The sequence below is a fragment of the Alosa alosa genome, chromosome 21, assembly GCF_017589495.1.
Source record: "Alosa alosa isolate M-15738 ecotype Scorff River chromosome 21, AALO_Geno_1.1, whole genome shotgun sequence".
Lineage (NCBI taxonomy): Eukaryota > Metazoa > Chordata > Actinopteri > Clupeiformes > Clupeidae > Alosa > Alosa alosa.
Genome location: NC_063209.1, coordinates 8,394,037 through 8,409,983, shown reverse-complemented (window position 1 = coordinate 8,409,983; position 15,947 = coordinate 8,394,037). Strand labels below are relative to the sequence as shown.

The window sequence follows — 15,947 nt, the reverse complement described above, 5'->3', positions numbered from 1 at the left end:
TTAAAATGATGTCAGCAAAATGTCTCAAAAAAAGGAGGCGACAAAAGCTGGATAAGAAGTGTAACACAAAATAAATCACAGGTAGGAACATTTCACAACTAATTAGGTTAACTGGCACCATGATTAGGTTTAAAAAGAGTATCCCAGAGACAGAGTCTCTAAGAAGTAATGGTGTGGCGCTATCTTTGTGGGCAAAAAATGCAACAATATAAGAAAGAATGCTCCTCAAAGTGAAATTGCAAAAAAAAAGGATCTCATAATCTATAATACATCATATCATTAAAATCAGAGAATCCAGAGAAATCTTTGCAAACAAGGGACAGGTCTGAAAAACAATATTGGATGGCCCTGATCTACAGAGCCTCAGATGGCACTGCATTAAAAACTGACCTGTTTCTACAAAGAAAGTCAGTCTATGGACTCAGGAAACCATTCAGTGCCACTGTCTATGAAAACAGGGTTTATACTAATCCACAAATGCTGGTTAAAACTTCTACCATGCAAAGAAGAAACCCTATTAAGACATAACCCAGAAATGCCACTGTCTTATCTGGGCCTGAGCTCGTTTAAGATGGACTGAGGCAAAGTGGAAAACTGCCTGGTAGTTAGACCACTCAAAATGTGTAATCACTTTTGGAAAACACCAGACTTCACATCATCAGGGCTACAGTGGAGAGAGACCATCCAACTTGTTATTAAAAAGGAAACATCTATAATGGTGTTGGGGGTGCATTACTGCCTATAGCATGGGCAGCTTGCCCATCTGGAAAACCTAAATTAATGCTAAATTATTTTTTTTTTGAGCAAACTATGCCATCATCCAGATGACAACTTTTTCAAGGAAGACCTTGAATATTTCAGACAAACCATGCCAAACTGCATTCTGCATTACAATATATGGCTCCATAATAGAAGAGTCTGGGTGCCAAACTAACCAACCAGCAGTCCAGACCAAAGAATGAAAAACACAATAAGGAAGACCCCATACTGTTGGGCCAACATTTCATTCTCAAACCTCCAGCAACATGTCAACATTTTGAGACATGTTGCTTCATCAAAATCAAAATGAACATATATTTTCCAAAAAAACAATAACATTTCACTTGTCACTTTTCACACGTTCTATTGGTACATATTGGGAGAAAGAGAACGCGAGTGAGAGAGGGATGTATTCCTGAGTCACATCATGCAAAGTGGACAAAATGCCAGGATTTCATTTTACCTGAGAGGAATCTGTGTCATCACATGGTCCAAACGGGTCTTGTGAAGTCGTCTTTTGGAGTGTCATATCGGCGGGAAGAGTACCATCATTGTAAGATCTCACAAATTTAAAGTCACTGGTGCGCGATCCTGTGGTCAAATATGCGTCGTAATTATAAGCACTGCGGACGCTGCGAAGAGTTCCTGTGCCGTCCACGTCTGCGTAATTTGGAGGAAGATAAGCGCTGGGAATGGCGACAGCACCATCAAACAAAAGTCTAGGCTTTCTCCTGTTGCAAAACTTCACAGGCAGGATAATAATAATAAAAGTCAGGAAGAAGGTGGAAACAGACACCAGCGCAATAATCAAATAAGTGGTTAGCTTAGATCCAGTATCCTGAGACATGTCTTTCAGCTCGGGGATCTCCGCTAAATTATCAGAAATAAGTAAATACACTGTGCATGTTGCTGATAGAGGGGGCTGACCGTTATCCTTCACGGACACAATTAGGTTCTGTTTCATGCCATCATTTTCAGAAATGTCTCTCTGCGTCCTGATCTCTCCACTGTGTGTGCCGATGGTGAAAAGTCCTGGATCAGTAGCTTTAACGATGTGATAAGAAAGCCACGCGTTCTGCCCTGAGTCCGCGTCCACTGCAATTACCTTGGAGACCAGAGAGTTCCCCTGCACAGCTTTGGGCACCATCTCAGTCATTAGAGAATTTCCCTCATGAGCTGGGTATAGTATCTGCGGTGTGTTATCGTTCTCATCTGCTATCATTACGCTGACAGTAACATTGCTACTGAGCGGGGAGACCCATTATCTCGGGCAATGATTTGAACCTTGAAACTTTTCAACTTCTCGTAATCAAATGATCTTACAGCGAGAATGGCACCTGTATCTCCATGAATAGATAGCAGAGAGGACACTGGAGTGCCGTCTACATCGCCAGGATATAGTGCGTAATTCACCGTGCCATTCTGTCTCCAGTCTGGGTCTGTGGCAGATACGGAACATATAGGAGAACCTGGTTTGTTATTTTCTGTAATATGCGCTTTATATGATTGTTGCCGAAAAAAGGTGGATTGTCGTTAATATCAGCCACCATTAAATGCACTATTTTAGAGGATGACAGCGATGGAGTGCCTTCATCAGTAGCAGTGATGGTGATGTTATAATCAGATTCCATCTCACGGTCCAATTCACTAGTGGTCACAAGGGAATAATATTTTTTAATAGATGGAACAAGTTTAAATGGCAAATTTGAGCCAATGATGCAGCGGACTTCTCCGTTACTCTCAGAATCTCTATCTTGCACATTAATGATGCCGATTTCTGTGCCAGGCGGCGCGTTCTCGGGAATGTGGCCATTCAGTGATTTCAGAAATATTTCTGGGACATTATCGTTCACATCTGTAAGCTCAATAATGACTTTTGTGTCTGATGACAAACCAACTCCATCTTTTCCTTCCACCTGTATCTCATATGCAGATTCTTCTTCAAAATCTATTGGTCCATTTACTTTAATTTCACCGGTTTTGGAATCCAGTACAAATGCCTGTTCTGCTAATGATGAAATTTGGCTAAACTCATACGTCACATCTCCATTTATTCCTTCATCTAAATCAGTTGCACTAACTTTTATTACTAATGTACCTATTGGTGAATTCTCAGGCAAAGTAGCTCGGTACAACTCCTCGGTAAACACTGGAGCATTGTCATTTGCATCCAGTACAGTGACGTGTATCTGCACACTGCCTGATCTCAGTGGAATGCCACCATCAATGGCAGTGAGAATTAAAGTGACCTCTTGCTGTTGCTCACGGTCTAGCTCTTTGTCCAAAACTAATTCAAGATTCTTTCTTCCGTCTTTGTTTGACGACACGGTCAAGATGAAATTTGCATTTCTGTCTAGCATATAGTTCTGCACCGTGTTCTGTCCTATGTCTGCATCGCGTGCCCCGCTCATGCGAAAACGCGCTCCTTTATCTGCAGATTCTCTTATCTCTAATTTAATCGTATCTTTAGGGAAGACTGGTGAATTATCGTTTATATCCTGTAAGGTCAAGAGTAATTTTATGAAGTTCCAAAGGATTTTCTAGCACCAGCTCAAATTTCAAAATGCATGCGAGTTTTTCTCGACAAAGGGTTTCTCTGTCCATTATTTCAGCCACTGTCAACTCCCCCGTACCAAGATTAATGTTGCAGAAACGTTTACGATTACCTTCAGCGTCAATTCGAGCCCTCCTCGCAGATAATTCTTTCACATTAAATCCGAGATCTTTGCCAATATGTCCGATAACATATCCTCGTTGCATTTCCTCCAACACAGAATAGCTCACATCTCCGTTAACACTATGCACCATGATGCATTGGGAAAGGATGAACAGCAGACCGGCCGCCGGTAATCCTTTGTTCGACATCTTGATTTGAGATGTTAAGTGGTCCAATAAATGAACGATGGGTGAATAATATAAAAAAACACGGACGAACTTGAACAGCCACTAAATCCGAGGAAAACACCAAAAGCACATCATACATCGCAACATTGTTTCTCAGCGTGCAGCCTCAAACATCCGGAAAGAAGTAGGGAGGAGTAAGGTATTTGATTTAAAGTCTCATTTCAACTTACATGGTCAACAGCGACACTGTCTGTATTTTGAAGAAACTGCAATTTAAAACATTTAGAAATCAAAATATTGAGTCCTGATATTGAATCAAAGCCCAAATATCTCATCTAAAAACGATTGAGTTCCAGATTAATCTAGAATAGGACATTGGACATATTTAGAACGGGATAACATGTCATTAACCAAACTCAACAAGTTATCCAGGTTAATAGAAAAAAATTGCCATGGAAATGTACTGCCAGGGTGATGATGAAAGTGGATAGGTGAGGCGTGGACACGAGCGCAATGATCAAACATGTTTTGGATATTTGTTGCATGGTACACACAGTATCTGTCAGCTATCATTCACAGAAACAATATGATTGTTTTATATGTGAAAACTATAAAACAAGTTTTCTTGAAAAAAATAAAAATACAATATAAATTTTAGCCAACAGTTTCATATCATCCTTCACTTAAAATAAAATGTATTTATAAAATGGGGCTTTACCTGAGGCGAGCCTTCATTTTCATCAAAAGGTCCAAACGGTTCATCAGCCGTAGATGATTTTGGAAGTGTTTGCCCAGCTAGCAGTGTTCCATCATTGTAGGACCTGACGAACTTAAAGTCACTGGTGCGAGACCCCGTGGTGAGGTACGCCTCATAGTTATAAGCGCTACGCAGTGTTCCCATTCCGTCCACTTCTGCGTAATTTGGAGGGAGATACGCACTTGGAATAGCCACGGCTCCGTCAAATAACAGTGTGGGCTTTCTCCGACGACACATTTTCACAGCGAAGGTAATAATGATGAAGGTGAGGAAGATGGTGGACACGGACATTAGCGCAATAATTAGATATGTGGTTAAACTGGAACCACCTTCATCAAAAGACATATCTTTCAGTTCTGGAACTTCAGCAAGATTGTCTGAGATAAATAAATTCAGAGTGCATGTGACAGACAGTGATGGCTGTCCATTGTCCTTTACAGACACAATTAAATTGTGTTTCAGGCTATCAGAATCAGAAATATCTCTCAGCGTCTTAATCTCTCCGCTGTGGACCCCGATTGAGAAAAGTCCTGGGTCCGTCGATTTGACGATGCTATAAGACAGCCACGCATTCTGTCCAGAATCTGCATCCACTGCGATAACTTTGGACACCAGGGATCCAGCGTGAGCAGCTCGGGGAAGCAACTCTGTCATGAACGAGGTGCCTTCTTGAGCTGGGTATAATATCTGCGGAGGGTTGTCATTCACGTCTGTTATAGAAACACTTACAGTTACATTGCTAGTGAGTGGAGGCGATCCGTTATCTCGGGCTAAAACGTGCGCTTTAAAGCTTTTGACCTGCTCATAATCGAAAGACTTCAAAGCATGAATAACTCCTGTGTCCCCGTTAATGGATAATAAAGAAGACACCGGGAGACCATTAACTTCCCCGGGTAAAAGTGAGTACAGCACCGTGCCATTTTGTCTCCAGTCTGGGTCATTTGCCGTTACCGAACACACAAAGGAGCCCTGCTTGTTGTTTTCAATCACATGGGCTTTGTAGAATGGCTCCACAAAAACAGGTGGGTTATCATTCACATCAGCTACTGATACATGCAGGGTTTTGGATGCGGACAACGGAGGAGCGCCTTCATCAGTAGCAGTTATAGTAATGTTATAATCAGATACACTTTCACGGTCTAATTCAGCGGTCGTCACCAACGAAAAGTAATTTTTAATTGATGGTACTAGTTTGAAAGGAATGCTTTGCTGGATGAAGCATCGGATTTTACGATTACCACCAGAGTCTCTGTCCTGGACATTTATTATGCCGACCTCGGTACCGGGTGCTACATTCTCTGGGACAGGAGTATTCAAAGACTTGAGTGATATTATGGGAGCATTGTCATTGATGTCAGTAATATCAATTAAAACTTTTGTGTCTGACGTTAATCCAAACACGTCCTTTGCCTTTACACGCATATCATACGTTGTCTCTTCTTCGTAATCTATCGTTCCTATCACCTTAATTTCCCCAGATTTTGAATCCAATGAGAATGTTTTTCTGGCCTTGTCAGATATGGGACCAAACTCATAAGTTATTTCTCCATTCAGACCCTCATCTGCATCGGTGGCATGTACTGAAACCGCGACAGTATCTAGAGGAGAATTTTCTGGTAAACTGGCTTTATAGAGCCCCTGCGTAAAGACTGGGGCGTTATCATTAGAATCCAGCACATTGATGTGTATGGCTACGGTACCTGATTTCGGAGGATTTCCACCATCAGCGGCAGTGAGAACTAATGTCACCTCACTTTCCTGCTCACGGTCTAGCTCTTTATCTAATACCAGTTCACCATACCTTATTCCATCGCTATTCGTCTTGACTGTTAATACAAAATGGCTATTCCTTTCTAAACTATAGCTCTGGACCGAGTTTTGTCCTATATCAGCATCGTGAGCCTCGTCTACACGAAAGACCGCACCTTTATCTGCATGCTCACCTATTTCTAGCTTGATTGTTTTCTGAGGGAACACAGGCGAATTGTCATTAACATCTTGAATATTAAGTACAATGCGATGCAATTCTAGCGGATTCTCCAACATCAGTTCGACATTCATAGCACACGAAGGCTTTTGAGAACACAGCTCTTCGCGGTCTATCCGCTCAGCAATGATCAATTCACCAGTCCTGAGGTTAACATCAAAATATCGCTTAGCACTATTTTCGGTATCAATTCTAGCTTTACGGGAAGAAAATCTCTTCCATTCCAATCCAAGATCCTTGGCTATATTGGCAACCACGGAGCCTCGTTTCAATTCCTCTTGAATAGAATAACTCACGTCCCCCAAAACGCCGTGCGCCATGACAACAAAGAGACAAAGTGGAATCCACATCCGTGCCATAAAATCCCATTTACTGTCCATCTTCAGAGTATACGGTCACAACAGTTTGTAATCCAAATGGTAAGTCACTATGAAGTTCAGAAAAGACCATCCAACTCACTGCGCAGACCAAATATTGCAGACAAAGTATATGTTTAACATTTGTCGTAGTGATCGCGATTAACACTGCCCACCATAGCTCAGCCTGTGAGGAGACACCGATTTCCTCGTCGGTAAACAGCGACGCTACGAGTTCCTATTTGATACTACATAACAACATGTTTTGCAAAATTTTCAATACAGCAACAAGACAATGTACCGAAAAAATGTACATCACAGACACCACTCCATGTTTTTAATTATGTAATTTTGGTTCGGACCCTTGTTTTACAACAAACAAGAACTTACTCTTTCTGCTGTTAGAAAACTGAATGCCTGAAGTCATCAATAAAGCTATCTATCTATCTAAATCTATCTATCTATCTATCTAAGAGTAAGTCATGCCTTTTGAAAATATCAACAGTAGCAGCAGGACTATCAATATAAAAGTTAAGTTACCTGTGGAAGACTTTTGCCATCATCGACCAGTCCGAAAAGCTCTTCAGCAGCAGATGAACTTTTTTTCAGTGTGTCGTCTACGAGGAGCGTTCCATCATTGTAAGATCGTATGAATTTAAAGTCACTGGTTCTCGATCCGGTGGTGAGATATGCGTCGTAGTTATACGAGCTGCGAAGTGTCCCTGTGGCATCCACGTCTGCGTAATTTGGAGGGAGGTAAGCACTTGGAATGGCAACGGCTCCGTCAAACAACAGCCTGGGACTTCTCCGATTACAAAGTTTTATAGTCAAAGTGATGATGATGAAAGTTAAAAAGAAAGTTGAAACGGACACCAAAGCAATGATTAAATATGACGTGAGCTTAGAACCGTTATCGTCGCTTGACATATCTCTCAGATCAGGAACTTCAGCCAGGTTATCCGAAATCAGTAAATACATTGTACAAGTGGCCGAAAGAGAAGGCTGTCCGTTATCTTTCACTGAAACAATCAGGTTCTGTTTCATAACATCCGACTCCAAAACATCTCTTTGCGTCCTAATCTCTCCACTGTGGACACCTATACTGAAAAGTCCAGGGTCAGTGGCCTTGACGATATTGTATGACAGCCAGGCATTCTGTCCAGAGTCTGCGTCCACGGCAATAACTTTGGACACGAGGGACCCCGCCTGCGCCGCTCTAGGCACCAGCTCGGTCATTAAAGAGCTTCCATCAGGAGATGGATATAGTATCTGCGGAGAATTGTCGTTCACATCCACTACATAGATACTCATAGTCACATTACTGCTGAGTGGAGGAGACCCGTTATCTCTAGCAAGTACTTGGACTTTAAAGTCTTTAAACTGCTCGTAGTCAAAAGATCTCACTGCATGAATAACACCAGTGTCTCCGTTAACAGAGAGTAAGGATGACACCGGGAAGCCATTCACCTCCCCGGGCAAGAGTGAATAAAACACAGTACCGTTTTGTCTCCAGTCAGGATCTCTCGCTGTTACAGAGGAGACTGAGGAACCTTGACTGTTATTTTCTGTAACATGGGCAATATAAAATTGCTTATCAAACACAGGTGGGTTATCATTCATGTCAGCGACAGACAACTGTACTGTTTTGGAGGAGGAGAGAGGTGGAGAACCCTCATCAGTAGCTGTTATTGAGATATTATAATCAGTTATTAATTCACGGTCTAGCTCGCCTGTAGTCAACAGCGAGAAGTAATTTTTAATTGATGGCACAAGTTTAAATGGGACATTTTGTTGGATGGAGCAGTGGATCTGACGGTTACTCTCTGAATCTCTGTCTTGGACGTTTATGATGCCTACCTCCGTACCCGGCGGCGCGTTTTCTGGCACCAGATTATTCAAAGATTTGAGAAAAATAACAGGATGATTGTCATTTACATCCACAATTTCTATTGATACTTTTGTATCAGATGTGAGCCCAGTTCCATCTTTTCCTTGAACACGAATTTCATATTTGGACTCCTCTTCATAATCTACCGGCCCTATTATCACTATCTCACCACTTTTCTGATTCAAAGAAAATAATTTCCTGGCCTTTTCAGAGATACGACTGAATTCATATGTCACCTCACCATTTATTCCCGCATCTGCATCGGTAGCGCTGACTTTAATCACCACTGTATCCAGCGGAGAATTTTCGGGTAGCGGGCTTTGTATAACCCCTGACTAAACACTGGGGCATTATCGTTAGCGTCTAACACAGTGATATGTATGGTTACCGAACCTGATGTCGATGGATTACCGCCATCAATCGCTGTCAGAACTAAAGTCATTTTGTCTTTCTGTTCACGATCCAGCTCTTTGTCTAAAACCAATTCACTGTATTTTCCACCATCGTCATTTGTACGAACAGCCAGGACAAAATGCTCATTCTTCTCCAAGACGTAGTTTTGAACGGAATTCAGTCCCATATCCGCATCGTGAGCGTCGTCAACACGAAATGTTGCCCCTTTATCTGCATTTTCACTGATTTCAAGCTTAATCAATGCATTTGGAAATATGGGAGAATTATCATTGATGTCCTGTATTTCAACTAAAATGCGATGCAGTTCTAACGGATTCTCCAACATTAGCTCAACGTTAAGCACGCAAGAGAGCTTCTCAGAACACATCTCTTCTCTGTCCATTCGCTCAGCCACAGTCAACTCCCCAGTTTTTAGATTGATATCCACATAACGTCTGCTATTACCTTCGGTGTCGATTCGAGCCTTGCGAGCGGCCAACCTTTTCAAATCAAGACCAACATCCCTGGCAACATTTCCAATCACTGTCCCACGTTTCAGTTCCTCTGGAATGGAATAGCTTACGTCCCCATACGCCCTCTGAACAATGAAAATACAAAGTCCAAGCCAAATGTATGTATAAACAACAGTCCGCTGGCATGTCATGATGAAATCAAAATGAAAGTTTGTTCTCGTCTCCAAGCAAATGAGATATATCCTATATCGCTCACTCCTTGTATTCCGTGAAGCTGTGTAATTTAAATCAGTAAAAATGCGACTTTGCTGTCTTAATGGCGGTGTAAAACAGTGCTGCAGGACAATGTGAATGTGGGTGGGGGTTTTACCCACTTCACCATAGATGAACAGCGACACTGTGAGTTTTTACCTGAACAATGCAATTAGACTAAGCTAATGTGTTTAAAATTGAATGCCAGATAGGGAAAATGCCTAAGGCCGCTAATGACACTGGAAACAAAATACGCACAGGCTGTCATAAGCATACATTTGAACACCACATAGAATATCAAAACACCGTCTGTATCCATAACATGGGAAAGGCTGTTATGATCATAAGCACAACTGTTTGCCCATTTGCATGACTTAAAACGCAACTACCAACCATGGAATCTGTATTACCTGTTGGAGAGCTTCAGGTTCCTCACATGGTCCAAACGGCTCATCAGCAGTAGACGACTTTGTCAGAGTCTGGTCAGCAAGTAGAGTCCCATCATTGTAAGATCTGACAAATTTGAAATCGCTGGTGCGTGACCCAGTGGTGAGGTACGCGTCATAATTATAAGCACTGCGCAGCGTCATAGTACCATCCACATCTGCGTAATTTGGAGGCAGATACGCACTGGGAATGGCGACTGCTCCGTCGAATAGCAACCTGGGCTTTCTCCGGTGACAAAACTTTACAGCCAGGGTGATAATAATAAATGTAAAGAAAAACGTGCACACAGACACCAGTGCAATGATCAAATACGTGGTGAGCTTGGAACCATTATCCTCGTGAAACATATCCTTTAGTTCAGGAATTTCAGCTAAGTTGTCTGAAATGAGTAAATACATTGTGCACGTAACACTGAGAAAAGGTTGTCCGTTATCTTTCACTGCGACAATAAGGTTCTGTTTTATGGCATCCGATTCTGAAATGTCTCTCTGCGTCCTAATCTCGCCACTGTGGACACCGATTGTGAAAAGTCCAGGGTCTGTTGACTTAACGATATTATAGGAAAGCCATGCGTTCTGTCCTGAGTCTGCATCGACGGAGATAACTTTGGATACCAGAGAGCCAGCATGCGCAGCTCTTGGCACCAATTCAGTCATAAAAGAGTTATCTTCGGGAGCTGGGTATAGTATCTGGGGAGGGTTGTCATTCAGATCCATGATAGATATACTAACAGTCACGTTACTACTGAGGGGTGGTGAACCATTATCCCTGGCCAATACATTAACTTGAAAGCTTTTGAACAGCTCATAATCAAAAGACCGCACTGCTTGAATTACGCCAGTGTCTCCGTTAATTGACAGCAAAGATGACATCGGCAGGCCATTCACTTCACTAGGTAAAAGAGAATATATTACAGTTCCATTCTGTCTCCAGTCAGGATCACTTGCAGCCACTGAACATACGGAGGCGCCCTGTTTGTTATTTTCGGTTATATGGGCACTGTAGGACTTCTGCAGAAATACAGGTGGATTGTCGTTTACATCCGCAATAGATAAATGTATCGTTTTGGAAGAGGAGAGAGGTGGAGATCCTTCATCAGTAGCGGTTATAGTAATATTATAATCGTTTATTAATTCGCGGTCAAGCTCGCCTGTTGTCACTAAAGAAAAGTAGTTTTTTACGGATGGTACAAGTTTGAAAGGGACGTTGTGTTGAATTGCACAACGGACTAGTCTATTGTTATCAGCATCACTGTCTTGCACATTTATAATTCCCACCTCAGTGCCCGGTGACGCATTCTCGGGTACAGGGTTATTGAGAGACTTTAGAAATATCACAGGAGCATTATCATTCATATCTGTGATTTCTATAGTAACTTTACAATCAGATGTTAGACCATACCCGTCCTTTGCCTGAATACGTATCTCATATTTAGACTCCTCCTCGTAATCTATTGGTCCAATGACCATGATTTCTCCTGTCTTCTCGTTTAAAGAGAATGCTTTTCTGGCTTTTTCCGATATGCGGATAAATTCATAGGTAACTTCCCCATTTGCTCCCGTGTCTGCATCTACAGCACTGACCGTTACCACGGCGGTACCTACGGGAGTATTCTCCGGTAAGGCTGCAGTATATAGCTCCTGACTGAACACTGGGGCATTGTCATTCGCATCCAGTACAGTGACATGAATAGCTACGGTGCCGGTTTTCGGTGGACTCCCACCATCGATGGCAGTAAGGGTCAGTTTTACCTCCTGCTGCTGTTCACGATCCAGTTCTTTATCTAGGACTAATTCACTGTATTTTACACCATCACTTTTAGTTCGAACAGCTAGAACAAAATAGTCATTCTTCTCTAGGGAGTAGCTCTGAACAGCATTGTGTCCTATGTCTGCATCGTGAGCCTCATCCACGCGAAACAGTGCGCCTTTAACAGCATTCTCGCTTATTTCTAATTTAAAAATGTCTTTTGGAAAAACTGGTGCATTATCGTTTACATCCTGAATAAGAATGTTTATGCGATGTAGCTCCAAAGGGCTCTCTAGCATTATATCTACAGCAAGCATACATGAACTCCTGTCAGTGCATAACTCCTCTCTGTCGATTCGGTCGGCCACTATCAATTCCCCATTTCTGAGATTAATGTCACAATAACGTTTGCGGTTACCTTCATTGTCTATACGCGCCTTGCGAGCAGTTAGACTTTTGATATCAAGTCCAAGATCCTTGACAAGATTTCCAATTACCGACCCCCTTTTCGTTTCCTCCGGAATGGAATAGCTCAAGTCTCCAGACACATCGTGCGCCATGAAGATAAAGAGAACAAGCCGCAGTATTTCCATAGTCACAACCCTCGACAACCAAATAAACACGCAGTTTGAAAAGCAAGCTCCAATACGGCGTCAAAAAGTGAATACTCCAACTGACATTTGTATATCCATATATTTCGAGCAGCCAGAACACCAGCAAAAGCAAGGAAAGGTAGACGTCTTGGCAGTACAAACAATGAAATGTAGCCTACAACGAGATAATATAATGCAAGTGGGTGGAGAGTTCACCATTTCCCCTGTAGGTGAACAGCGACACTGTGAGTTTCTAGTCAACATTACATTTCCAAAAAAACTCCAAATACAATGTCAGACGAAAAACAACACAGCATGGAGTTGTTTACACGAATCATCAATTAAACATGGCCATGTAGTTAGACAGCCTGGTTTGTATTCCCCCCTTAATACAGCACAAGTAGCCTACGACATGAGTGGCGCACATTTACACACGATTCAGGAAACATAAATTGAAGTGAATTATGAGAGCGTGTGTTCAGAACGTGTTTTCTTTTTAGATTAGTTAATAAACATGCAATCTGTCTTGAGTCAAAATAGTGTCATATCTGCCGCTGACATTTGTAAGTATACCATTAGCCAAATAACTGATTGACTCGTTTTTGGTTATGTGTAACCGTACAAAATAATTAAAAGTAAGCATTACCTGTGGACTTTCTGTTTCTTCACATGGCCCAAACAGCTCGTCTCCAAGTGAGTTTTTTCTCAACGTCTGATCTGCAAGCAGTGTCCCATCATTGTAAGAACTGACGAATTTAAAGTCACTGGTGCGCGATCCTGTGGTGAGGTATGCGTCATAATTATATCCACTGCGGAGCGTCATAGTTCCATCTACGTCTGCGTAATTCGGAGGCAGATAAGCGCTGGGAATCGCAACAGCTCCATCCAGTAACAGTCTGGGCTTTCTTTGACGACAACACCTCACGGACAAAGTAATGATGATGAAAGTCAAGAAGAAAGTAGAGACCGACAGTAATGCGACAATCAAATACCAAGTCAGTTTTGAGTTGTCCTCATAAGATACGTCTTTAAGTTCAGGAACTTCAGCCAAGTTATCAGTAATGAGTAAATACACAATGCATGTCGCCGACAGAGAGGGTTGTCCGTTGTCTTTCACTGACACAACGAGGTTTTGTTTCAAGCCATCCGAATCTGAAATGTCCCTCTGCGTCCTGATCTCTCCACTATGAAGTCCAATTGTAAACAGTTTAGGATCCGAGGATTTAACAATGTGGTAAGAAAGCCAAGCGTTTTGGCCAGAGTCTGAATCAACAGCAATCACTTTGGAGACCAGAGAGCCTCCTTGTGTTGCCCTAGGCACCATCTCAGTCATAAGTGAATTTCCCTCTGGAGATGGATATAATATTTGTGGATGGTTGTCATTCTCATCTATTATAAATACATTCACAGTCACATTGCTGCTAAGAGGGGGTGATCCATTATCTCTCGCCACCACGTTCACTTTTAAACTCTTGAACTGTTCATAATCAAACGATCTTACAGAATGAATGACGCCTGTATCTCCATTGATAGATAAATATGTTGCTACTGCGGGACTATTGATATCATTCGCCACAAGTGAATAAGTGACAGTTCCGTTCTGTCGCAAGTCCGGATCTATTGCTTTTACTGTACAGATGGATAAACCTGGTTTGTTATTTTCAGCTACATGGGCCCTATAAAACTGTTCCTCAAACGCAGGAGGGTTGTCGTTAACGTCAGCGACGGTTATCTGTATTTGTTTGACAGATGCCAGGGGAGGGGAGCCCTCGTCAGTGGCATGTATGGTGACATTGTACTCAGACATGAATTCACGGTCCAAACTGGCGGTGGTAACTATGGAGTAGTAATTCTGTATTGACGGTACAAGTTTAAATGGAACTGCTTGCTGGAGCGAGCAGCGTACTATGCGGTTGTTCTCTGAATCTCTGTCTTGTACATTAATTATGCCCACCTCTGTTCCTATTTCAGCGCTTTCAGGGATGGGAGTATTCAGGGATTTCAAATATATTACAGGGGCATTATCATTCACATCAGTCACTTCGATTTTTACTGTACAGTATGTTGTCAGCCCCGGCCCATCTTTAGCCTGAATTCGCAATTCATGAGTGTTGCTCTCCTCGTAATCTATGGATCCAATCACCCTAATCTGTCCTGTCTTTTTATCTAAACCAAATAACGTTCTATCTTCAGCAGACATGTGACCGAATGCATACGTTATTTCTCCATTTGCCCCCTCGTCTATATCAGTAGCACTCACTGACACTACAACAGTATCTATGGGTGAATTTTCGGACAGATTAACTGTGTACACGTTTTGACTGAACACCGGAGCGTTATCATTAGCATCCAGCACTGTGATGTGTATGGCCACAGTACCCGATTTCGGTGGAGTCCCACCATCAATGGCGGTAAGAATCAGCGTCACCTCCTGCTGCTGCTCTCGGTCCAACTCTTTATCTAAAACCAACTCGCCATATTTTCCTCCTAAATTGTTTGCATGCACATTTAAAGCAAAATATTCATTGTTTTGTAAAGTGTAAGTCTGAACTGCGTTCTGGCCAATATCCGCATCGTGGGCTTCGTCCAGTAGGAAGGTGGCACCTTTATCAGCTGATTCTCTTATCTCCATTTTAATAGAATCCTCTTCGAACTGAGGAATGTTATCATTAACATCTTGTACATGGATATTGACTCGGTGTAATTCCAAAGGATTTTCTAACACCAGTTCTTGACTTAAAAGGCAAGATGCTTTCTTTCCACAAAGACCCTCTCTGTCCATTCTTTCGGCAACAACCAACTCCCCAGTCTTCAAATTAATATCACAATGACGTTTATGCTTAATTTCAGTATCAATGCGAGCCTTCCGAAAATGCAGCTTATTTGTGTCGAGTCCTTGATCCTTCGCAATGTTTCCAATCACAGATCCGCGTTTCATCTCCTCCGGAATAGAATAGCTTACGTCTCCGTAACCACAGTGCGCCATGACAAGGAAGACAAAGCAACGTAACATGAACTCCATAACAGAATATCTTCTGCGTCCCATGCTCTTCCAAAAACAAAGCCTGGTCTCCAGTGTGGCAAAAGTATTACTAAACGAGGCACACAATAAGTTACAATTTCAGGTATTGCATTCTTACGACGAAGCCAGCACTGCACTGATCAGCTATGAAAGGAAACATCCAGTACGTATGTAGAGAGCTCATGCCACTCTAATGGTTGTGCTGGTCAACAGCGACACACAGAGTCGGTAAGAATGAACAATATATGACCTATAAAGGTTGAGTTTAATTTTGCTGCAATATTGGAAGCAGCAGAATAACAAACCATTCCCCAACATAAATGTACGTTTTCCAACCTGAATATGTTTCAGACAATTCAATCAAGGGCTGAACGATGTGAACAAAAGCCACTACAAAAGTGATAAAAGCACGCAAAAAATGAAATTC

General features: G+C 42.1%; 5 protein-coding genes across 9 annotated transcripts in view; all 5 read right to left on the bottom strand.

Moving 5' to 3' along the window:
* LOC125286068 (protocadherin beta-16-like) overlaps positions 1–10,257 on the bottom strand; it is a gene marked incomplete at its 3' end in the record, with an annotated part of 68,151 nt that extends 57,894 nt beyond the window's left edge. The window contains 1 exon segment of the mRNA XM_048230763.1: positions 10,120–10,257. Within this exon segment, the coding sequence (XP_048086720.1) occupies positions 10,120–10,163 (44 nt within the window).
* Positions 1–15,593, bottom strand: part of LOC125286069 (protocadherin beta-15-like) — a 70,629-nt gene extending 55,036 nt beyond the window's left edge. For 4 of the 5 annotated variants that reach the window (XM_048230765.1, XM_048230767.1, XM_048230766.1 and 1 more), the window contains exon 1: positions 13,145–15,593. In XM_048230765.1, coding sequence (XP_048086722.1) covers positions 13,145–15,544 — 2,400 coding nt within the window. In that variant the 5' untranslated portion in view covers positions 15,545–15,593. Of the gene's footprint in view, positions 1–7,240; positions 7,441–13,144 lie in introns of those variants that run through there. The other variant, XM_048230764.1, reaches the window with a different exon arrangement.
* Positions 1,001–2,052, bottom strand: LOC125286082 (protocadherin beta-16-like). The gene has a single exon (XM_048230780.1). It carries the CDS (start codon positions 1,979–1,981, stop codon positions 1,214–1,216), a length of 768 nt encoding a protein of 255 aa, XP_048086737.1. The 5' UTR covers positions 1,982–2,052; the 3' UTR covers positions 1,001–1,213.
* LOC125286080 (protocadherin beta-15-like) lies at positions 2,123–3,327 on the bottom strand. Its single transcript, XM_048230776.1, has one exon. The coding sequence runs from the start codon at positions 3,168–3,170 to the stop codon at positions 2,169–2,171; it is 1,002 nt and encodes a 333-aa protein (XP_048086733.1). The 5' UTR covers positions 3,171–3,327; the 3' UTR covers positions 2,123–2,168.
* Positions 4,275–6,891, bottom strand: LOC125286073 (protocadherin beta-15-like). The gene has a single exon (XM_048230770.1). It carries the CDS (start codon positions 6,725–6,727, stop codon positions 4,283–4,285), a length of 2,445 nt encoding a protein of 814 aa, XP_048086727.1. The 5' UTR covers positions 6,728–6,891; the 3' UTR covers positions 4,275–4,282.
* Positions 15,594–15,947: the final 354 nt, after the last annotated feature.